This window comes from Buceros rhinoceros, unplaced genomic scaffold (assembly GCF_000710305.1).
Source record: "Buceros rhinoceros silvestris isolate BGI_N320 unplaced genomic scaffold, ASM71030v1 scaffold2412, whole genome shotgun sequence".
NCBI classification, from domain to species: Eukaryota; Metazoa; Chordata; class Aves; order Bucerotiformes; family Bucerotidae; genus Buceros; species Buceros rhinoceros.
Genome location: NW_010399273.1, coordinates 31,852 through 56,224, shown reverse-complemented (window position 1 = coordinate 56,224; position 24,373 = coordinate 31,852). Strand labels below are relative to the sequence as shown.

Genomic DNA, 24,373 nt, shown 5'->3' with positions numbered 1-24,373 from the left:
TCATCCTTACTTCAGGAAAGAGAAGACAGGGTGAGGAGGCTGATTATAACACCCTCAAAGTATTAAACTCCACCTTGAAACAGCGCGAATGCCTGGCTAATTTATCATGCCACACAGCTCGGTGTTGTACGGTATATACCTCAACCCACAACTCTGCTCACTCATCCATACTACACCCCAACGAACAACAGCTAAAACCTGCTGATTTTGGATTAACAATGGTGAAAACAGGCGCACATGCCAACATTATTTAAAATTGTTTTTAAAAAGACCCAAAAGCCCACATGAGGATGATGCTCTTGTTTAAAGCCATTTCAGTGCAGACCCAAACACGGCCTGTGTAGAGTCTTTCTGCTGTGAGCAGTGGGTTGGACCAGATGAACTTGAAAATCAGATATAAACCTGGAGTGACTTATAAAAGAAGTTTTTGTGCTTCTGGAAATATTAGAAGTGTCAAACATTTCATTATTACATAGTAAAGTATTAGCCACAAACCCATGTATTATATGTAGTATGAGGAAATACAAGTGAGAAGAAAATTAGTGATTCAGATTGAAAGTAATTTCTGGCATGACAGTGCAGCCAGCTCGCACACTGCACAGCTGAGAGCTGTAAACCAGCAGCTTAGCAACTCCTTCCTCACTTTCTCCTCTTTTGTGCAGAGTATTTTCATTTAAAATGCAGCACCATTATCCTATTACTTGGAAAAAAGCAAAAATTACAAATAGCCACCATGCTTATTTTTAAAAGCTATTTTTGCCATCTAATGAAGAAGGAAATAAAAAAAAATTAGAATTCACTATGAAACTAGGAGACATTGCTTAGCAGCTGCCACATCACTTCCAACTGTCCTTGGAAAGCCAAACACAAAGAACGTTTTTGGAGACATCTTCAAGCCCAGTTTTACACCTATGGATTTAATCGCTGCAAAGAGGCCACCACAACCTACAGCATTCGGGTAGTTGCTGTGCTCTAAGGACACGGACATCAAGCCTCTATGGGTAACCCACAGGCAGGAGGAAGCTGAAAGACAAGAGGAAGAGTCCGCAGAGACCTGAGCACAAGGGCTGATGTTCTGGAACAGATCCTGGCAGCAGGGGGGGATAAGCTGGAGGATCTCAAGAGGACCAGAAGCAGCAAGCAATCCTGATGGTTAAACACCCGGCACCTGACAGACACTACAGTCCAAAGTGGGGGAGATACACTTGAAACAAGAAAGAACAAAGCATATTTAGAGGTTTTTCAAAGCAAACATGGAAAAGGGTGAGCAAATACTTTGAAGGATAGCCTAATTTATCTCATTAAATAAGTCATTAAATAGAAGTCATTAAATAAGAATGTCTCTTATAAACTGGGGAACTTTCTAAATGAAAGCTTTCCTTGAAACAACATTGACTCTGAACATCAATTGCAGATGGATGCTGAAATACTCTGCCTTTGACTTGCACATCTAATACGGTTTTAAGTACATTTCGAACAGCCTAGATTAATGGATGAGCTTAGAGTCTATTACCAACTCATAAAAACATCAAGATTTGTAAAACGATTCCTTTAAGCACTGTATGAAAAGAGCAGAAATGTCACCGAACACGCCTCTGTGCAAATACAGTGCGGTGTGTTATTTCTGTGCAATCTATAAAAACACAAGTACAGACACTGAGGTTTCTGGATCTCTTGTAAGTTTAACAGTAGCTGGGAGCTCTCAGATCTCAAGCTATAATAAATATTGTATCCTACAGGAGCCCGTCGGGAATCTCAGCTCATGTGTTGTTCCATAGAAGATTGTGGTGTCAGATACGATTAGAATCAACACTTTCCACTTATTCAGAGCTTTAAAGCTACCTACACAGAACATGACCAGCTGTTAATGAAAGGAAGACAATTACTGAGGGGCACATGTGACTACCTTATATTCAGAATTAGTTTACGATAGCTACCGATACTCAAAATACCTATTAGGCACTTCGGATTCTTTTCCTCCCGAAGCAAATAGCAGGTGTTTGTGTGCTTGGAGCCGACCATGGTCTAGCACACTGCGATTTTTCAGCTGACAAACCATTATGTGAGCTGAAGGTGGTTTCCCCAACTGGAAGTTGGGATGTAACACTTCAGCAGTAAGACACTGCACTGTCTGCATTAATGGAGCACTGGTACACGCGTCAAGAGGGTTGTGTGACACGAGAACAACTGTCCTTGAGCAACAGAGGCCTCCACCCGTGACCATTAACGTGGCCCCTGCAGGTCTCACTGCAACTTATCTTCGTACATGAAGAAAAACCCCGTTACCTTGTATTTGGTCATTACGTTGGTTAGGGCCCCGTGATGCTTTCATCAGCCATGACACCAACATGGAAATTGCTGGGTTTCTTGTGTGTCAAAGTCCCCTGTGAACTATCAAAAATCACAGCAGCAAGATGAACAAGGTGATTGGCTTTGGGGGATTAAGCACCTTGAGTAACTTCAGCTGCTTAGAGTCAAATTCAACCTAACACAGCAGTGTCTAGAAAGTGTTTATTTTTTATTTTCACTCGCATCTGTGAAACTAATTTGCATGTTAAACCTTTTTTTTTAGCTGAACACTTATGTGCCAAAGCACAACCATCTTAGAAGAGATGAATTACTTTGACTGCTATAAACCTCCTCAGCTAAACGAAAGGCAAACTGGGACGAGGAACATCAGACTCCTCTGTCACTAGGGTAGCACCTACCCCACATCACTACCTCATGCTGCGCAGAGTGAGTTCCCATCTCAGGAACTGCCAGACTAACCCACCCACAACCATCACAGGGATGCAAAACAAATCAGCATACAACAGTTCTGCTGCCTTTCAGTCCCTGTCCCCATGCCCTTCCTCTCCAGTATACTTCTCCTGCCTACAGAAAACACCCACCAGTGTTTCAAGACATTAATGCTACTCCATGTATCCCTGCAGCTGAGTCTTCTCCCAAGTCGGGCAATGATCCAGCAGCAAGTGCCCAGTCAGTAGTGTCAGGTCATTTTAATTTCTCTTCATATCTCCACGGTCTATAGGGCATAGCTGTTTCTAGATGTAATTATGTATACTGCATTGGCATCTTGGAGCTGGCTGAAGTCAGTTCTGTCTTAAGGCTCTCTTCAAAAATCATCAGACAGCATTTTCTCAAATTAGATGAAATAAATCAAGTCGAAGCATGAGAATTTTGTATCATGCAGCTCATGCACACACACACGTTTAGCAAGACAGACAAATAGGATGGACAGAGCATGAGCGTGTGTAAGCGTGTGCCACTGCACCAAGAAGAACCCAAAGCCCCTGAGTATATCCCACACTCCCTCACTATTCTAGGAATAATGCACAAAATAAGTGCACCAAATGAGTAACCTAAGTGTTTTAAATAGATATGATATCAACAGAATTGGCACAGAAGTTATTCCAGGAAAGAAGCTTAAACTCATTTAAATTTTAGCTGACAGAACGTAGAAGTACAAAAGAAGCAGAGCTGGGTACGTGTTTTTCCTGTCCCTAAACAGGTGATGCCCTCTAAGAACAGCCTGTTATACGACCGTTATTAAAACCTCTCAACTGCTGTGAAGAACAGACCAAGGGCCAAATCTCTTCCTTGGCTTCAAAGCTGAGCATTATACTCGGAAGATCTGAGTGCAATCTCTATCTGCAACAACAAACTACCTTTATACCATCCAGGTAATTACAGGTTCAGGTCAAGGACTCCAGACCATATTGATTACATCTCTCTGCAACAAGGACCCTCCAGCACTGGCTGGCTCCACTCAAGCAGGGCAGCTCAAGTATCCGTGACGCCAGGGCTCCCCGGGCCCTACCAGCGCCCGTAACGGGAAACCAGTGACTGCTCAGGCCTGTCAGTTATTGCCTGTGGCAGTAAGGACAGCCTGGGAATTCACAATGTTGGTGACTTCATCTGCCAGCTGCATTCACACATCTTTACTACCTGAATAACTGATCTCCGCTACTCCAAGGCAGCTCTTTCTGGTGTACAGCATTTGGGAATAAATATTTGATCGCGCATACAACAGAAGAGAGCTCAGATGGTTTAAGATGTGACAGCAGAAGCGTTTATTAAATTCCAAGTGAGAGCATTGCTGGACAGTAAAAATTTGTCCCATGGTCCCTATCTCACAGGTGTGGGCATGAACAATAAAAGACCCTTCAGAGGCAGAGGGGAGAGAGGGAGGGGAGGCAACCGCCCTCCCCGACAAAACCCAGTCAATTCTTCTGTTCATTAAAGCCTGTGCAGCCAACAAGCTATCTGGCCAGTCGCACACAAAAGAAAGGGAAGTACTAAATTACAAGCCAATTTCAAGTGGGCATTGATTGAAGTAACCAGAAGAGAGCTTGGTATTGTCAGAGTTTCATACAAGAGTAATAAACAATCTTCATTAAAAAATGATGTGTGCATCCCAAAGCAGCACAGTGCATGCCAGGTTTCAAATAAGAACATAAAGGTTCTCCCCATCCCGCACACAATCAAAGAGGAAAACAAAAAACCACTCAGGATCTTTATCTTCTATGATTTAATTTTATTCATTAAAATGCTTCCCACTCTTATGTCTGTATTTGTCCTAAGCAAGAAAGAAACAGAGATCTCCTCCACATAGGAAAGGAAAAGGCTAATACGAAACAGAGATGAGACAACTTCTTTGTCACCACTTTCCTACTCTGTTGTCAATGCAACAAAATCAGTCCTTGACAGTCCTGATTCCCTCTTTGTGTGAGGGAATACACAAGCCTTTTCATAAGCACACACGCAGATGCACACACTTCTTTTTGTCACGGAGCAGCACTGAATTAACAGCTATGACTGATCCTGCCTGAGTACCTGAGCCCTTCCACACATTTGTTCCAGTTAAGGGAAACCCTTGTCCTTACTGATGCAACGCAGCTGTGGGATCACACTCGCTGTGACCAGGGACTGCTGCAAAATCCTTTCTCTAGAGGTTTTCTATTTCTGAATGTTCCAAGTTACTCTGTACAGATATCCTACCCTTCCTACACCCTTTAATTTCTCCATTATTTATTATTAGCGGAGTTCCAGCATGTTGATTTTTCAGGGATGTAACATATATGACATGCATCATTCACCCACAGGTCATAGTATAAAAATTCAGAAAGGTGCCTGGAATATTCAATTACAAGTCTGGCTTATGCTTGTATTCTTGAGATTAGTCTCCACCATTCTGTAGCTGTCCTCAGCTAACTGAAAATCATACTTAATGCTTGTCACATCAAAGGAAGGAACAGCATTCAGTGCAGACAGGTAACATAAAGCTTTCAGGCCGTGCCTATGGAGTGCTCTTCTGAAACAGAGCCAGGTCATTCAGCAACAAACACCGGTTTTGTTGCAGCACAGATTTCTGCCCCGGAGGTGGTTGGTTTGGTTGTGCAAAGGGTGTGACCTTCAGCTGCAGCATCTCCTGCAGACAAGGCACTTATAAGGTTTATCTTCCACCTCTGGGGTCTAATAAAGTCTTAAACGTAACCTGACTTACTAAGACCAACCCACCTTTATCCAACCCAATGAGACCAGCTGACAGCCTCAGCACTGCTTCAGGAAGGACAGACAGGCAGTCACACGAGCACACACGCCTGTGTGCTACACCCCGCCTGCAGTTCCTGTGCGTACAGGAGCGGCTCTTTGGCCGCATTATTAAGGGCTTCCTGCTTTATAAAGGTTTAAACTCAGTGTTGTCCCTTTAACGCTTCTATCTGCCGATCTGGAATAGCAGCTGGAATTACAGAGCATGTAACCCTTGAGGGTATATCCTCTCTCTGATGCATATGACTGAAACGTGTGCACTGAGGGACAAACGTCCAGTAGCTTTAGGTGACTACATTTCTGCAAACTTTTCTTAAAGATTTTATTAAAAAAAAAATAAACCCAAACAAAATAGAGTATCTTAGGAGGATTTAAGTCCCGTTGAGATAGCCATATCGAAATACGCATTTTTAAAATTTATCTAATAATCTTTACTGATAGAGCAATCCACCTTGAAAATGCCATTGTAAACTTTCATTACTGATAACAGAATTAGAGCTTCGTACTTTTTAAATGAAGATTTTTGCAAATGATCTTGTGAGAGAATATTGTCATTGGTACACTCGTGTTTACAGACACGCGGAAATCGTAATTTAAAAAAATCACACAAATTTCTTATTAAATGCAACCAGAGTTGTCACCAACGGGGGAGAAGGAAGGAAGCTATCAAGAATGGCAGGAGAATAATGGGAGATGATAAACATGTACTTGGAATCTTTTGATAGGACGAACAAGCGATGGAGTTAGATAAGAAGAGGCGCCACGCTGGTTATTTCTCTAAGCAACAGGCAATCAAACAGCCAGATAAGCATCTTCATAAAGTGCAACAGGCTCAAATACATGGGTCATAACTGAAGAATCACTTCCTGGGTCAGCTGAGGCAGTAAAAATTTATGACCTACTTAAAAGTCCTTCAAATCTAAAAACGTATTTTCCAATACATTTCTTCTCCATAGAGAACATAAGCCACTTAGGGCATGCCTTGGTAACAGCAGGAAATGAGAATACTTACAGCAGTGGGCTGTAACACAAAAAACGCCATGTTGTACGTGAACAGCACTTGAAATAAAACCTTTAGGTTCAGAGTGGAGCTTAATGTAATTTTCTGCACATCTCAAAGGTGGGAAGAGAAGAAAGTAATCATAAAACACTCTTCTTGCCTTTGCTGGGCTCTGTTACAAGAATAGCACGAGAGCTCAAAGAACAGTCTGTGTTTTTGTCTTGTGTCTCCTTTACTCTGCAACAGAATTCACATCCCTACACCATCACACGTAATCTGGCATATCTACCCTAAATTCAGACCAATAATTTCTGCATGGGAAAGAACGAGGATCAGGCAATACAAAAACCACAAACAGACGGTAAAGCCCCTGAATCAAAACCCAATTCAAATCCAAACTGTCTGGCAGCAAAGTTAAATAAAATATTGCTATCAGCATGTCCCTAACAGAATCCATGTATTGTTTATAAGAGACATATGAGGTGTTATAAGAAAACTGAGTCATTGCTGTACAGTAAATAAATTTTCAATGTCATCAGAACATACACAATTGACTCTGGTGATTTTAATACGGACACACGTGTTAAAGGCATTACCAACGGAGCTTCACCACCTTCCCATGAGCCATTTCATATTAAGGCCCCATCCGCACTTCAGGAAAGATTGTTTAGCACCACAGAGGCACAGTCCTACGTGGTTCATTGTTTCCCTTGCACATGGCATAACACGGTTTTAGAACGCTTGCAGTTACAGGATGGCAGTGTTTCAGAATTATGACATATCCCTGCTCTCGGTAACAGCACTGCTCCGTTCATACACAGGAGGAAAAAACCCCAACCACCCTGATACCCAGATATCTCTACCTGCATCAGCTCGCTCGGTCCTGCTGGTAGCGAAGCACAGCTGTGTCATTAATCACTTTGACTCTGAATTGACAGACACACAGGAGAAGCACTCCTGTGATTCGAGCTTGTAACCTTTTAAGGGTATCGGGCAGAGATAAACTAGTCCAAAAAAATCATAACCAGTACATTTATGTTTTCATCTGTATCCAACAATTATTTTCAAAATTATTTTGTCATGTAGGAAAACTAATAAAATTCCCTTTAAGTAACCAGATGTTTGTCTAAGCTCAACGTGAATTAATTTAACAAGTTTTAAATATTTGAAAATGGAATTTATAATGACAATTCTCAATATCCAAAATAAACGTAGTTATTATTGAACTCGGTTATAAACACATCTAAGAAATATCCTGTAATACTCAAATAAATTAATTTGGCAATGCAATATCCTGAACTCAGAATTTGTATCAATAGCAGACTCTGGAACAGGAGCTTTTATCTTAACTCTCTTTAAAACAACCTTCAGAAACCGGGTTCTGTATGTGTTACAGTCTCTTTTTACAGTTTAACCTCAATCCAATCAGCAGTCTCCAGGGATTTTCAAATCGCCACAGATTAAAATCCTCTCTGACTTGACCGTTTGACTAATGCTGTGTGTTTAATAATTCTACTTGTGAGAGATTTTATTTGACAAAATCCTGCTGTGTGGACCCTTCAGACGCTATATACAGCTCTGCTGTCCTTGTTTCTTTATACAGGCTACACCCCACCACTGAGAAAAAAAGAAAACTTTCTAGTACGTATATTACTATGTTGATATTAACAAAACCTCTGCAGTATTAAATTTACACGCTCTTTCAGAGCAGAGCAGTGGAAATGTGCCTATTACACAAACATTAGATAAACCATCCTGTTGCCTTGACTGTTCACAGAAATCAGTTACGTTCATGATTACATTTCAATGAAAGCTATTTTATAAATGAGATGGAACTGTAATAGTCGATGCTTCAGGCATTCATGAATAAAAGTGTTTCAGTGTTTGTACTTCAAACATTCTGCTTTTTTGTTTAGGCGGTTCTTAGAATTCTATAGCTCATGTTAAACTTACTGTAAATATTGTGTTCATACCTTACCACAATGCTGTGACTTCAGATTTGAGGGGTAAGAGGAAAAAAAAAGTCATGATTATGGTAGCTTTCAGTAAGTATTTGTATAAGCCAACACTTACCCCCTTGTGCTGCTGAAAATCCTGATATCCTTTTAAGTATACAGCAATGGTTTGTAAACACATTACCAGACAAAAAAAAAGACAAGCTTGATCAACGCCAGGAACATCAAACAAAACATGAAATCAGCGTGTTTCTACCTGAGGTAGCATCAATCACCGTTGAACCTCCTCTGCGATCAGAGACTGGACGCGATGACCCCGGCATGCTGACAGGCTCTGAACGGACCGGCTGGATCCTAAGGAGTAAGTCAGAGTTACCACCTGTGTCAGAGCCACAGCTCAGGTGAGCGGCGACTGATTCACAAACCTCCATCAGCTGGACCAAGGGAGCAACCGGTTATGTCTCAACCAGGCCACTGTCGAGATCTGTTGTCTTCCTTTGCTTTGTGGAGCCGAGATCTGGACGGCCCATCCAGAGACAGGCTGAGACTGGACACGCAGTGAGTACCCCCAAACTCAACATCTCAGATGTGAGCTCTCAGAAAGCCTCAAAGGACAAAGTTCACTCCACCCAACTGGTTAAAAAGCTTCTATCGCCCTCCCGAACAGAGCATTTTGTTTGCCGCTTTAGGAGAAAAACCACATTTGTAATTGTCTCTATATATCTATATTCATTTCTTTGAAATTTCTGCTGTCTTTCTGCGTATGTGTATATATAGATATAAAAAAAAGTCTTTGACAGCTATATCCTTACTTTTGGGAGTAATCACATAGAAGGAGAAATCACACATTTCAAACCCACATATTTTCAGTCCAAGGACAATCTGTCCAGTTTTAATGGGATTAGTCATATTATCCAGCTCTCTCGTTTCACTCGTAAGAGTTTCAGACAGAATCCCAAACAGTCCAAGTCCACACCACAGAACTTTGGACTTCAAATCACATGCGGAGTCAGACGCATGGAAACTTGTTAAATCTTGAGAGCTACTGAACAGGACACAAATACACAGTGCGGAAAGCACTTGTAAAAAAATCGCTGGCTGGCAGTAAATACAGCCCCACATTTACCTTCGCTCTCCCTCCTTCCCTTCCCCAGGCCCACTCACTGCCCCCAGCCAATGTTCTAATTCAGGATGAATTAAATACATGAAAAAGAATTCCAAGAAAGGAAGCAAACAAAGGGGAAAAAAACAGGGAGGGGAAAAACATTCCAGAAGTCCACTTACTGTTCCAACACACTGACCACTTCACAGTCAGCATCTAAATCTGCGGCATAAAGACTCACGTCTGAGAAAATGAATTTATTAAGCAATGCAGAAACTGTGAAAGCCAAGACGACGTTGAGCAAGGCCACCAGACTTTGCTCTGCCTTTCACTGTCATTTACCCAAGAAGGGCAGCAGAAAGGAATCTAAGCTGCTTGGCCTGGATGGATTTTTACTGTTTTGCTGTTACTTCTAAGACTTTTATCTGGACAAGCCTGATGAAAACTATTACCTGTTCTCCACAAACAGCCTCCTTTAAGCATGAGGCACGTTATTCATACAACAAACATGAAACAGCTCGTAAATTTATTTTATTTTTACCTGAGACTGTTGAGATCAAGATCATCTGTATCAAAGTCCAGAAGAGGCTGCGGGGTGTCACTTGGACCATGCGACTGCAGCACTGAGGAGCTGGATGAAATAACGGTCGTTTGGCCTGAGGGATGGATTGTTTTGAACTGGAACTGTGGGCCCATCCACAGGCGTCGATGAGGCCCAGTGTGAGTCACTATTTCGACCTGTGGGAAGATGGGGAAACGCGTAACACAGAACTGCAATATACTGAATGGTTCCTCCAATGCCCGGAACCCCCACAATCCTGCTGCTCTCAAGCAAAAAGAGTGGTTTGTGCCATCGGTTCAGAGAAACGCTGAATGAGGGAAAATTCCCAACATCTTTCCTAGAGAAAGGATGCTCCAGCCAAAGCCAAGAGCTTCTTGCAGAGCCTCAAAAGCTCATGAACTACCAGCCTGAGGACACTGCACCTCAGTTCTTAAACTCTTTGAAGACCCAGTGCATCCTGGCTATCACTTCGCCTGAGGGTTCACTCATCCAGCTGCCACTACGAAATAACTCTAAAAAGCTGCACCTGTAGCAACAGAGAGAGGAACACATTTCCATCTGCATCTACACAGAGCAGACCGAGGAACTGAAAGTCTGCCTCCCCCAGACAGCCTCAGTCCTGACCAGGTCAAGGGATGCACCCTCTAAACGCAAGCTGTTACAGCTCTGTCACGGCTGCTTTCTAGAAGTTCACACATTAAACAGCGCTGCTTCACACGTGTACGGTGTGAACTCCATCTCAAATCAAAGCTCCTAATCACTGCTGGCGTATCTGAGGACACCGCTGGCAGAGACCATCTTGCTGGAAAGCCACGGGACTTGTAGCAGAGTGCTGTGAAGCGCGCTGTGAGACAGGTCCCGCTCACTCCTACGCAGATGTCATATAAACATCTACATGCAACACGTGGAGTTCAGAAGGGCGGCTACAAACACACAGATTCAGTTAACCAAAATTCCCGCAGTTCGACCAGAAGTAAGGGTGTGTGCCTGCAATGAACAACCACACATCTCTTGTGTACCAGGTGGATACGAGATACGTATCTGTATGTGTGTTCCTGACGTGTAGTTCACGTAGTTCCACGCCTGCTTCCAAAGGACACTGAGAATAGTGGTGATGTGTTTAACAATCATTTCAAATGTTCAGATCTTCCTCTAGGTAACGGCTCCCAGTGAGAACTTGCACCAGTATGAACTTTTGAACAATGTTATTTCAGTAAATGAAGCATCCAAAATACTTTAAAAATGTCTCTTCCCAGCAAACCTGATGAGTATCAATCCTGGCAAACTCTTAAATGAGCCAACTAGGAATGTGAACAACCATGAAAATTTAGGATGGTAACATTGCTGGAAAGGTGTAGGAGCAGGAAAATTGGGCCTTGTAAATAGAAGCGTAAACAAAGCGTAGGTCTCTGTAATACAATTTTAAAAATAAAAAAAGAGCCTTTACGAGTCAGAAAAAGGAAATATGAGTTCACCAGAGCTTAATATTTTCATTTCATACTTCCAAGATGATAAAAATAGACTATTCGATTCCTATCAATTTCTGCTGAAACAATGACCAGCCTCACAGCAAAAATGCCATTTAGCAAGGAAATTCATGAAAATATATTTTTGTATAGATATGACAGATGTAGCGATTCTTAACTCTTTAAGACGCATTTTTAAACACTGGATAATGTTGTTCCAAGTTCTCCGCTAACATGAGACGACAAATGCACAGCCTGCTTAGCACTACTGCCAGCTCTGCATTTATCTCAGCGTAACTCGGGCTGACTGCAGACGTTTCTGAGGCAAGTAGCTTTTATGTAGCAGTGTAAATTAGGCCACAGATAAAGTAATCTGTATATTTTAAGCTTGAAACCATCAGTGTCACAGAGCCGAGAGGTAAACAGATGCCTTTGCAATTTTACTGAGGCTACGGCCAGATGTTCCTATTCACTCTCCTGTTGTGTGCAGGACAAACATATTGTATCTACTTCACACTGACAGCACACATTACCCACTGTTCTAATTGAAAAGTTGAAGTGAAGGGCAGTGTTTTTTCGCTGCGTGCTGTTACTGATGATAACAACGCTTTAATTTTGAAAAACATCCTTGCACTTTAGGCTTAATCTAAAGTGGCTTGCTTAGCAAACGCGAGCATCTTCCTGCTCAAAAGAGCTATCGCCGCTCTTTTCACTTAGCAAAAATTAAGCATTCCAGAAGCATCCTCTGGATTATCGGTGTTCTGTGACATCTCTTGGGATTGCTTTATATTTGCTAGGAAAAAAAAATCCCAAGTGGTATCACAGAACACATATATTTATATTTGCTCTTCTAGAGGGATAGATGTGATGAAATTCAAGCAGTCTTGAGCTCCTTTGACATCTTATATCTTCCAAGAATTAGTAACAAACCACCTCGATAACGCAGGGTTTTTTCCCTCACTCTCTTTTCCTGAGGTTGCCCACTACACCAGGAAGTCACCACAGCAGTAAAATACGCAAAACTATCCAAACAGCACTGGGGAGGATGGGTGAAAAACTGCAGGGGAAATCTTGACCCCCGTGAGCTCAGTGATAAAATTCCTGTCGACTGCACAGATTGCGCAGTTTCACCGTCTTTATGCTCTGACAGATGAGAGACAGCGTAAGCGAGTAAGACACATCAATGTACAATGTTCAGGCCAGGGAAGTGGATTCACATGACTAGATTCCCCAATGAACGCTGCTCCCAGACCAGTATGTGTGGAAACTAAACTTCTCATCCCGGGCAAATGCTGTGTATGATTTATTCACCAGTGGGAGAAGCAAATCACACCCACGAATATTCCGTTTTTATGCCAAACACCCAAGCAACACATTTAATGCATCACTCCCATAAAGACACGGTTCCTAAACCAAAGGAAACCCACCTAATTTGTCAGGATGAACTCCATGGATCAGGAACCCTGTAACTGCTTTGGTAAATCCAAGAGCATTTCTAATATTTATTTATTTAACTCTAACCTTTTACTTCTAACAGGAACTAATTCTTAGTATATTATTCATGACCTACATTCTTTAACTGAAATAATGTTTTGAGCCAAACAGTCGAGTATGTACTGAGTTCTTAAAGAGAAGCATCACTGACTGAAACAAAGCAAGAATGGATAAAACTACAAAGATTCAACCGTATATAAAAATATTTCACCAAGCATGATAATTCTAAAGCGCTGTTGTATCTAGCCATAACCCAAAGGAACTAGCAGCAGGAAATGCAGTAACCAATAACCAGAAAGAGAAGGAAGTAAACCAGTTAATCTACCACTTTTCTGTTAAAATGCAGTAGATGTGGCACAGGCCACAACCGAAAAAACACCATCATTTTGCCAAGCCAACTTCCTTTATCTATGTCTGAAAAGGACCATGTCAGGAGAAAAAGGCAGAGGTAACTTTCTGCTGCCAACTTAAACTTCCTCCTTCATCCTGAAATTCTCAAGGATGTGACCGGTGCCAGCAATGATGGGGGCTTTACATGGTTTTTCATATAGCTTGTATAATTTGTATAAAACACAAAGACCACCAGATTCATACCACGTTAAGTCAGGAGTGAAGCCACACAGCAACACCCCTGGCCCGCTGGAAGGTCGCTCTCCATTTCGAGGGAAGTTGTGTATTTTACTTGCAGTGGATATTACTGCTGTTCCGCTCCGGAACTGGAACACTCCCCAGAAGCATACCTGTGAGAGCCACTCTTCATCCTCTTGCCCGCTGTGGTCAGACGCTAAGCTGTCGTATGACTCATGTCGAGTGATCGGTCCAGGGCTCCCCGGTGGAACCACTGAAACAAAACAGAAAATTGAAAAATCAGATTTACCGTTAAATGCTTTTTGAAGAAGCTTTTTCAGTCAGTTATTGGTACAACAAAGCATATATTTTCCTAAATCTGTGACAATATGTTGGAGCAAAGAAAGAGCTCAAATATTGACATCAAAAGTGATGAAAATATTCTTCTTCTTTGATTTGACTGTATACACAGAGCCACTGTGATACCCCAACCGGCTCTTCTTTTAACCCAAGGTAGTTAATAAAAATACAGAGCAGCCCAATACAGACAACGACCATCTGTCTTGAGAAATCTAACCCTGGAAAAAGCCACTGTCGATGATACAAGCCTTTACCCCGACCCTTCAGAATCCGAACTGTGCTAAAGCGCTGCCAAAAGCCATCCTGAGGCACTGGTACCTGCGCCGGCTTTGAGCACAGAGTGCTTCCAAACCAGGACACAAACAAACAGTCTCAATTCACAGAGCAAAACTAAGTTAATTCTGTTCCTCTATCCGCTGCTCCCATTCATCTTCACAAGGACTCACTACAACAGAAGGCGGCAAGTTCTTCAGCTCTGTAGACCGGGTGACAGCAAAAACCACTTTTAGAATGATTCTCATATACGTACAACTTTGGGGAAAATCACTACTCAGCGTTCAAGCAGTACCACAACAAACAGAGAGAACTGTAGACTCATTATAGTAAAGGTGTGGTAATTTTTCACGATGCCTGGTCCTTGAGCCATTTCAATACGTTAGCAAAGGTCTAGCTGCGCTGCCTTCTACGGCGGCAGCATTATGTTGCTCTAACTAAAACTTCACACTTGAGAAAGCTGAAAGAGTTTGGAAGCAGCTAAACGCAAGCAATCACCCCAGACAGGAAGACAGGAGGTAATTTTCATTTTCTTGAACCTGCTTATTGCCTGTTGGAGGCCTGGACTCGATACCAAGCACCACACCCCGCTTTGAGGGAAGAGCACACACCACAAAAGCAAAATCAAAACAAGCGAAGGCAACGATGGCATTTTTACTTTGGTAAAACAAGAGAGTTTTATGCTATAGTGTTGATACCGGATAATCCTAAAATTCACATCAATATTTCTCTATTCACATAATCTAAAAATGACTCAAAGTTTTTAAAATAGATTTTTAAAAACTGTATTATTGCAGGGTTGACCTTTATGTGTCAAATTTCCACCCACTACAAATTTTTACAGTCATGTCGTAAACTCCTAATAATAGGAGTTTATAATGGCGAAGCAGACACAACTGTAACCATAAATACAGCACGGCGCCTCTGTAATATAAACAGCACCGGGTTTTCATAAATCCATACACTATACGAGATAACGGGATTTCCATCCTGTTTGTGCCTGTGGTACGGGAACCCAACCACAGCTAACACCTCTGTATCGCAGAGCGTCCTTACCCTGAAACCTGCACCACGCCAAATCCAGCTCGGGGCCAACTCAGTACAGAATTACTCCAAGTGCCATATACCTCGGGACACGTTCTTAGCAAGCGACGAGTTTTTCCCACGAGGCGCTATGCATCCGCTACGGGCCTGCCATCAGGTACCTTCACGTGTGTGTACGGGCACACCTCGGCCAGCCCAGACCTTATTTCAGCAGCGTGCGTCCGTCAGTTTGCAAGATACTATGGAAACTACATTCACCTCCTTCGTTACGGCCGTGTCAGATCTGATTCAGTGACGGGGGGATGCGTCTGCCCAGTGCGTATCAAACCCGTGTTCACCCCTCGCCCTCCCGGGTCACCAACAGAGGACTATCACAGTGAAGATCTGCACGTGGGACCGTAATGCCCACACTTCTTCCTTAGCAGTCATGTTTATATTCGAAACCGATGAAATGAAACCGTTACTCTGACAGGTTTTGCTGCTGCCCTAATCTTCCTGTATGTTCTGCCTTCCCTGCTATGAATTCTACCAACTGCAGCCATGCCTGGCTCTGAGGGCACAGCTGATCAACTGCAGGCTCTCCCCTTACCGAGCTCCGCTAACCACCTCTCATATCTCTAGCAGCTGGTTTTGCTTTCAAACCAAGAGGAACTTTACAGACTGTTCTGAGTTTTTTTTGCTATTTCTATCCCAGGGGCAACTACTAGAGGTGTCAAGATTAGGGCAGCTGCTATTCGGTGACTAGCTGCAAACACTAGCCCAGGGAGCAGCACCCACCCTGCTTTGTAACTGCTTCTCCCTTGCGTAATACTCTCCCATTTTACTGGAGAGTCAAGGTTTTACAGCGAGGAAGAAATTCAAGTTTAAGCATCGTTTTGGTCCCACACTGTATGCCTTTTCCTGAGGAATCACAGCTTCGCGTCCATCTTGCAGTAACACATGTTTCAGTGCAGCTTCAGAGCGCAGTGTTAACTCTTTCCACCACAAAGTGACGACATGCTGAATTCCATGAAAAAGCTCTGTCTTAAGAGTTCACCAGAAGGGCAACAGCGATAAAGCCTTAGCTGAGGTCAAACCTCAGCAATTTATTTTGCTATTTAATAAAACAGCATTTATGTACCACACCTATCACAAAAGCAGGCGCTTAAAGAGAGTCTGGTTTTGATAGCAGGATCCCGTAACGACAGTCCCAGCCTTACCACACGCAAAGCAAGCTCCTCTCCCACTGCCCTGCGCGGGAGCAGCGTTCGGGGAGAGACGACTGTGTAAGACAAGTGATCCTTGCCGGAGATCTGCCACCGCTGTACTGCTGATTACAGACATACATATGGACATTTTTTTCAAGTTTAAAACAGCCTTGAAGTTACAGGAACAAATATGTTCTAAAACGTGAAACCGATTCTTTCTTCATTTCAGGTTCACACACCTCTTGTGTTGGTATCACATTCCATGACAAGACTAATATAAGCACAGAGTGACATTTCCAGGAAGTCGAGCTCCAAAGTAATTTTTTATCTTCCAGCTTAATTCTGGGAAAATCTGGATTCGCACTGGAAACTTTGGCCAGCTCCTTGCACATCAGCAAAGCTATTTGCATCCTAATACACTGAGTTTTTTCAATTGCCAAATAATCACTATAATACAGGGGAGCAAACAATAAAATCCAAGTTCTTCAACAGCGCTGCAGCAAGCAGTGTGTTTTCTTGCACTCCTGTAGCTTCTCCTTCGCTGGGAAAAGTCACAAATAGCACACACAGAGACAAGGCACAAGCAAGCCCCCGCTGCACAGCAATCTTTTACTGGCAATTGCAGGTGTTTTGTACTTCCCTAAAATAATTTATTCAGTGCTTTGTGTCTGAGCTATGCCAATTTTTAACTTCTGCTGTTCTTACAGCAACATCTGGAACAAACATATATCAAATATCAGAAAGCAACGGAGTTCGTGTCATCTAGAAATACCCAAACCTGCGGAAATTTGTACAATTACCCAAGGAATAGAAAAGTACAAAGAAAATGAGCGTTTATTTAAAATCTAAGGCGAGAATTGGAACATAAACCTTCTGTTTATGCAGTATAACAGGACATGAGTTTATAAAGTCTACTTATAAACGCAAAAAACTCCAGAGCAAGCATTCGAGGTCATTTTTTAAAAACTGGAGTGCTACCTACAGCAGAAACCAGAGCTCTGCCATAAATACTTGGCAAGGGGCAAAAAACATCTTTGAGCTGCTCAGAAATAATAGTAGCACCTTTAATCTCTGTCTTCTTTCAAGTGAAAAGTGATCTGATCTGCATCAACTCAAAATCTGGAATATATTCCTGTCCCTCCAGCCTGACCAGTTCTACTGAACCACTCCACATGTAACTGAGGAAAAACAATCTCAGCAAAAACTGTTGTTCTTCACCTCATTTCATGACTTGACCACCCTCATCTCATTTTCTACCCTCAAAATCGAGGGTGCAGGTGCTTCCCCACAATCTAAGGTGAAGTTTCCAAGTTTACAGCCTCTGTTCTCTGCAGTCACAGCACTAATCTTACTACTATAATGAAGAAAAGGTTATTAAAGGCAAGTGTCTGAAAAAACCACATTACAAATTGAGTCATCTGCATGATAACTGTTAGTGCCAGCAAAACTGCACAGAAGTGACTGTGGAGACAGAAGTTTCAACACAAGCCAAAACAAAGGCTGAAATACAGCCGAGCTGATGCTCCTCTGGAACTCCAAGACCTGATTCACACAGTTCAATGATTAAGTATGAAGAAAACCCCATTGTTTTGAAATTTTGCCATCATACTTAGTGACAAATAAAGCAAACAAACAATTTCTATTAACCTCAAATAATTTCCATAGGCTTCCCTGACACGTGAGCAAGACCTAGACAAACACACAAGCTTGACGAACACTGGAACTAACAAACAGCGGATTTGTTCAGAGATGGGCTAATTATACAATAAATACCTGGAGCTAAGACAACTCTTTATTCGTTCAAAAATCATAAATTGTCATCTTTCAGCAGCAGAGAAGTGTTGGAACAAAGAAACACTACAGCTCAATTGTAGCGGGCGCACTTATGGTTTTAATTTGTGAACAATAAATCATTAGTTTTACTCAGTTCTGTGTACCTCTCGAACCAAAAGGTTTCAATTTTCTCATTTATATAAATAAGCTTTACACCATTCAGTTTAACTGAGAGTTATATACGAAATTCCCAATGTGCTCTTCTCTAAGGGATGCATGTTTGTCCAAATCAAGAGCAAAGGCACTGGCAGACTCTAAAGACGGTTTGGTCTGTGCTGCCTGCCACACACATGCCTGCAGACGCCCAGAGAGCTTGCCTTTCTTTCAACTGAATATACAACATTTATAATTTTAACTAAGATTCTAAAACCTAGGAGAAACAGAAACAATGTACTCCTGACTAACGTGTTAACCGCAGTCTATCCTGTGCCCACGTGCAGGCTCTAGCGATGTCCACACAACAGCAATGGCATATCCCTCGGTTTCACACCAATCACACACTAACATCTGATTCTGATGCTTTTTGTGGGATTCCTAAGTTCACCTGAAATGATCACGGTGGTTTAGAGACCTGAGGTAATCACACGCTTGTCAACAAGCTTCAGGAGTGCTTCTCTTTGAATGATTTACTCCATGCTACTTCTGGAACTACTGGCGCATTAGTTACACCGTGTTGCCTGGGAGAAGCAGAATTTGCCAGTTCTGGTTTGGGTCTACATGCAGGCACTTCCAATTCAACAGGTTCCACCTTGCAGGTGTTACCTCACTTCCATCAGAGGCTGGTTTCGGCATCCCACAGTCAGATTTGCTGTGTGGCTGATGTCCAGCAACTGCTTAGTGAGTTCCAGCTCTCTGAGAGCGCACAGCTCTACGCTGGCTGACTCTCCCTCTGCTCCACTTAGACAATCAAGTGAAGACCAGATTTTAGACAGAACGCTTACAGCCACGTTTAAAATAAACTGTCTGCAGTTTGGTGATATGCTCTATGAATTTTTACTATCGAGTTTTCTGAACAGCTACTTTTCTGAACAAAGTTTTGGGTTTCTTGCATTTCTCAGCTTGTGACCTTCCACAGCAGGACGCCATGCAAATTAAAACATCCTCTTTTACCGATAACTTCTCGCCACTCATTTTTTCCCCGTTAGGACTTTCTTGTGTATGCATAAACATCATAAAATTAAGCTAAAATCCCGCGTAAACCAGGAGTTTAGCCAGCCTAACAGTTTTTTCATGCCACCAGCTGACTTACATTCATTATTTATATATCACCCACAGTTTATTAGGTGCTTTATAGATCATCCATTCTCTGTATCAACACTTCAATCTTAAAGGAATAGGTAGGTCTGTAATCAGGATATGAATTTATGAATTCTCCTTAGACTTACCCAGCTTTGATGACTGCTTTACTTGTTCCTTACTTTACACTGGTCTGAGAGTCAACAGCCTGGCATTTTTCCCCCTAAAAGGTGGTGATTAGGTGTTTAGGCTCCACTGTTACCCCTGGCTGCACTGCAAGGCTGGTACATGTTCACTGTGCTAACTCCAGCTTCTACTTCCGAAGTTCCCAGAGGAAACCGGTCAAGTACAATGAACATTTAAAGCTGGGCAGAGCTAGAACCTGATATTACTCCCAGTATGGAGCATCTTAAGGTTGCTCAACATTTTAAATGCTCAGTCTGTGAGCAGACTATCAGTGGTACAAAGGATAACATCTATATTCTTTCCCGAGTTAAAGAGTAATTCCAACTGCACGAACCTATGGCAAAATCCATCTGATGGCCATCTTTAAAGAATTATGGAAGAGGTAACTATTTCTATAATTCACTGACTTCAAAAGTATGTTTGACATTATTGTCGGGAAAATTATGTTAACCATGGATTACTGTTACAATCAAAGTATGTAGTGAGAAGTCAAGAGGCTTAGTAGTAAATTTTCAAAGCGGTGCGTGGGGATTTACCCGTTTGACTCCCATTAACGTCAATAGGAGTCGCGCGGCTAAATCCCTGTACACTGCTTTGAAAACTGACCCCTTCGTGTTGATGGACTCCTCTCTAAGAAGTTCCAGATGACCATGTAAGAATAGTAAAGAACTATTTCAGCATGTGCCCTTGTTCATTATTGTTCATTATTGTTGTTTGTACACATCTGAAAGTATTTTAATTCCTGTACGCAGTGCTGTTTCCAGCACTGAGTTTATAAAATATGGATTAAGCTGGGCAAGCATTCAGTAATCCGGTGAAGCCATGCAAACACCCAGGCATATACACATCTCAGACTAACCATGCATTGCCAGTACCCAGTGCACCTTACCAACATCATTTTTCTCCACCTTGTCTATATTATTTCACAAACACCAATCACAGCTCTAGAGTGGCTCATGGTTTGCCTCGTGACGCAGCTCTGTCATGAAAGAACATCTGCCCCGTTCCTGTTTACCCCAACAGTCCTACGCTCAGCCAGAAATTAAATTTGCTTCCCTTTACCACTCAATCCTGTTTCCTGCAGGGAGCAGGAAGTGCAGGTTACAGTTATAGGGAAACATAGTTTTCCCTTAAAAACATACCATGAACTACAATTTCATTAGAAACATCTTTTCTGGAAGGGGAAGGTGATCCGGATTAGCTTGCAATTTGTCACGCCTCCAAGTGCAAGCAGCAAACCTGAATATTCTGTTTTCACTGTTTGTGACTACTGCCAGAAAACCCCAAATGCACGTAACTAACAATTCTGTAAGAGAAACGCACGCGCAGAATCAGTTTCAATGGGATCTTTTTAACCATAGTCATTATACATATTTTTTTTATAATATATATATGAGATCTGCTATAAACACAGTAAAAAAATCCACATATTAAATATTTAAATGGCCAAAATTCTTCTACAACATATTTTATCTGTATCACTCAGTTATGTGTTCATAAATATTTATATAAACACACACTCATGTTTACATGTAATATTTGGAGAAAACACCAAAGTCGTGATAAACACTTCAGAATTGGTTTCACGAAATTCTGAACTCATTTTTCTGTATAGAAATGTCCTCCCCAAAATCTCAAGGAATTATAAATTTTTCCTTGGAGGATCTGCATTTTTACAGGACTTCTGCACGACTTCTCTGAAACTACTGATGCAGAGACCTGGGAAGTTCTTCGACAAAGTATGTTGTGTTCTTTTATTATGTGGCAATAACAAAGCAGAATTTCATGAAAACGACAGACTAGTAGAGGCAATTTCAAGTCGAAAGAATAATAATGGCAAACTGGGAATCTAGGAAATATAAAAAAAATTCCTGTTTGGATAATGAAGTTAAACATACACCCAAGGTACCCAAGTAACTACATGACCTCTCAGCTGTGTGCCGGCTGTAGACAAAATACCAAAACAACAACGTAACGCAGGTTCCCATCTTGCAGTGGGCTGTGCCCACAACTACTGAAGGGTTAGTCACGACCCTCCGCTGGAGAATAGGGGTAAAAACCTGGCGGCATCATCAAAACGTAAGACGTCCTGGGACCAGGGTCTCCCTCCATCCACCCACGGGCTGGTTTACCCCGCTCAGCACAGATGAAGCAGCTCCACCATTCACCCGTAGCTCTGCATGCCCGACTCCGTCACTCCGACTTTTCACAAATGGCGTGTGCTTTCTGCTCTCTGAAGCTCCTAACACTCCTTCGGAGCAGAAAGACCCACATCTGTGGTGTACAGGGACATCTGAAAGGCCGGCAGTTTCGGGCACATTCGTACCACCAGCACACAAAAGTGACGGCCGTTTAAAACGTTAACCCGCACCCCACTGCTGGTTCCAACTCCTCTCCCGCTCCACAGCGTGGCAGCTCGTGTAAACTCCAGGGGGCTTCACCCACTTCAGGGTAGGGTCAGAGAGCTTTGTTTAGATACCCTTCATCAGCGGATTATGTTAAACTGGACAAGCTTGCTCTGAAGTGCCCACAGCACTGCTGCAGAACCAGTAAAGTCCAGCAAAGATGTGGTAACGGGCAGCTGAGAGCACCAACTGCTCCAAACCCACGTCCAACCGCGGCTACACAGAGATGTCACAGAAACCGAGCCAAAAGTCTTTGAACACCTCGTAACTACACGATAGCATAATTGTCGTTACAGAACAGGCTCTGGTTTTGATCAGTTTTATTATTTGAATCAAGCTCTGTGGCAACAGACACTGAACGTACACATAGCAAGACCCAGCTCCCGCCTCACACAACATGCTACACACACCCACTACAGCCGTGTATACGGTGCGGTATGTACTGTAACATATATTCTTTCATATTAGTGAGAGAGCGAGAGCCCACTGTTAAATGTGCACACACAAAAGCGAGCAAGAAGGAAAACAGAGGTCCAAGGCTAAGAAGAGGCAGAACACTAAAGGTAGTCATCAGTCCCAGTTCATTAGCCCAGGACCAGCCCACCATCACACCCAGCTGCGCACAGAGAAAGGCCTGCAGACCAGAATGACCAGATTCCTCTCTGTGTCTGCTCGGTGGAACTCGCATGGCAGCAGTTCCGCTGCGATTACATGCCTCATAGCTTGTTTTTCATAGTATCTGCCTTCACAGCACATACTCACACGGATATTTAAGAGTCTCCACTCTTAACTCTCAGACCTGCTCTCCACTGCACAACATTCACTAGCTCTATATATGGCATTTTTACCTCCATCAACGGAACGCACGAAAGGAATACAGAACAGGCCATAAAGAACCGCAATGTTGCTTAGAGACAGAAGTCTTGCTCGGAGCGCACAGCGTTCATTAGAGGGAGCAGGAAGCACAAACATGATGTCAGAGTTACAGAGATTATCTGTAGAAATGGTGTTATCGCTTCACCCAAACAAACAGTGAGGAAAGGGTAACCCCTCCCTTTGAAGACATCGAATAGTTCCTAAGTTTGACTTCTAATGAAAGCCATTTTCATTAAAATGCAAGATACGTGCCACAGTTGGTCCAGAACTGACAATCTGTTCTAACAGCCAAAAGTCAAAGGCAGCCATAAATACAGGCCGTAATCTTTTCAAGAATCCCTTAACGAAGTCTATAAAACTGATTATATCTTCAGGCCTAACCCAAGTGCAAATTTTTCCTCAGAAATAAGTAACAGCCCTGCAAGCATTAGTTGGCGAGCAGCACAGGAACAAAGAGCGAGCATACAGAGCACTGATTTCAACCCGAGCAGCGTGGGATAGGAATTACACTGCATTTCGAATAAACAATTAATGAGACAGCAGAAGCCTCAGCTACGTGTCCGTTTTTCCGAGAGAGGAACAACTTCCAGAAGCGGTCAGCGTGGGATAAAGCAGCACTGCATCGTTTCTTTTAACACAACAGAAATGGGCTTTGATTATTTAAAAGCCGATTGCAAAGATCTGTCTTCAAAACCTCCTACTGGAGGTTTAAGAGCAAAGAGGTGCAAGCACACTTACCAGCAACACTATAGCAAAGCACAGACTTTTGTTTTAACAAAATCTATATTTATACGATTACATCTCCTACGGTTGAGGGCAGCTGTAATTAATGGATTTCCCTCCTTCCCCTAATGCAGTCATTTGTCAATTTAAACACAGAATGTCCAATCAATTTTGATGTATTTAGTAAGCAATTTGTCAAAGAGTTCTGCGTACCAGTTAATATATTAATTCTTGTCACTGGCCTGCTTCTGACAACTGCGAGTCATCTCCACAAAATTGGGCCTGATGAGCCAAAACTCTTGCCTGGAATGTGAAGGTGCCCTTGAGAGAGCCAGAGGACAGAAATCACCTCTCAGTTTGTTCAATACCTTTTTTGGGCAGTTTTTTTGTCTGATTTTAAGGCTTTTTCATTAAAGTGTTAATTGTCTGCGTTTCAAGTATTTCAGCTACTGTCCATTCTTCCAGTGCAGTGAAAAAGTCAATTCAGAGAGGAGGGGTAAAAGAAGAAAGGAAATAAGAAGCAGGAAATGACGATGTAAGGCTTCCTGCTG

At 42.4% G+C, this 24,373-nt stretch overlaps 1 protein-coding gene across 1 annotated transcript in view; it reads right to left on the bottom strand.

Annotated features, from left to right (window-relative positions):
* Positions 1-8,764: 8,764 nt before the first annotated feature.
* Positions 8,765-24,373, bottom strand: part of LOC104489235 (breast carcinoma-amplified sequence 3-like) — a gene marked incomplete at its 3' end in the record, with an annotated part of 42,476 nt that continues 26,867 nt past the window's right edge. The window contains exons 7-9 of the mRNA XM_010131377.1: positions 13,873-13,973; positions 10,152-10,348; positions 8,765-8,862 (exon numbers count right to left, since the gene is read on the bottom strand). Coding sequence (XP_010129679.1) covers positions 8,765-8,862; positions 10,152-10,348; positions 13,873-13,973 — 396 coding nt within the window. The remainder of the gene's footprint in view (positions 8,863-10,151; positions 10,349-13,872; positions 13,974-24,373) is intronic.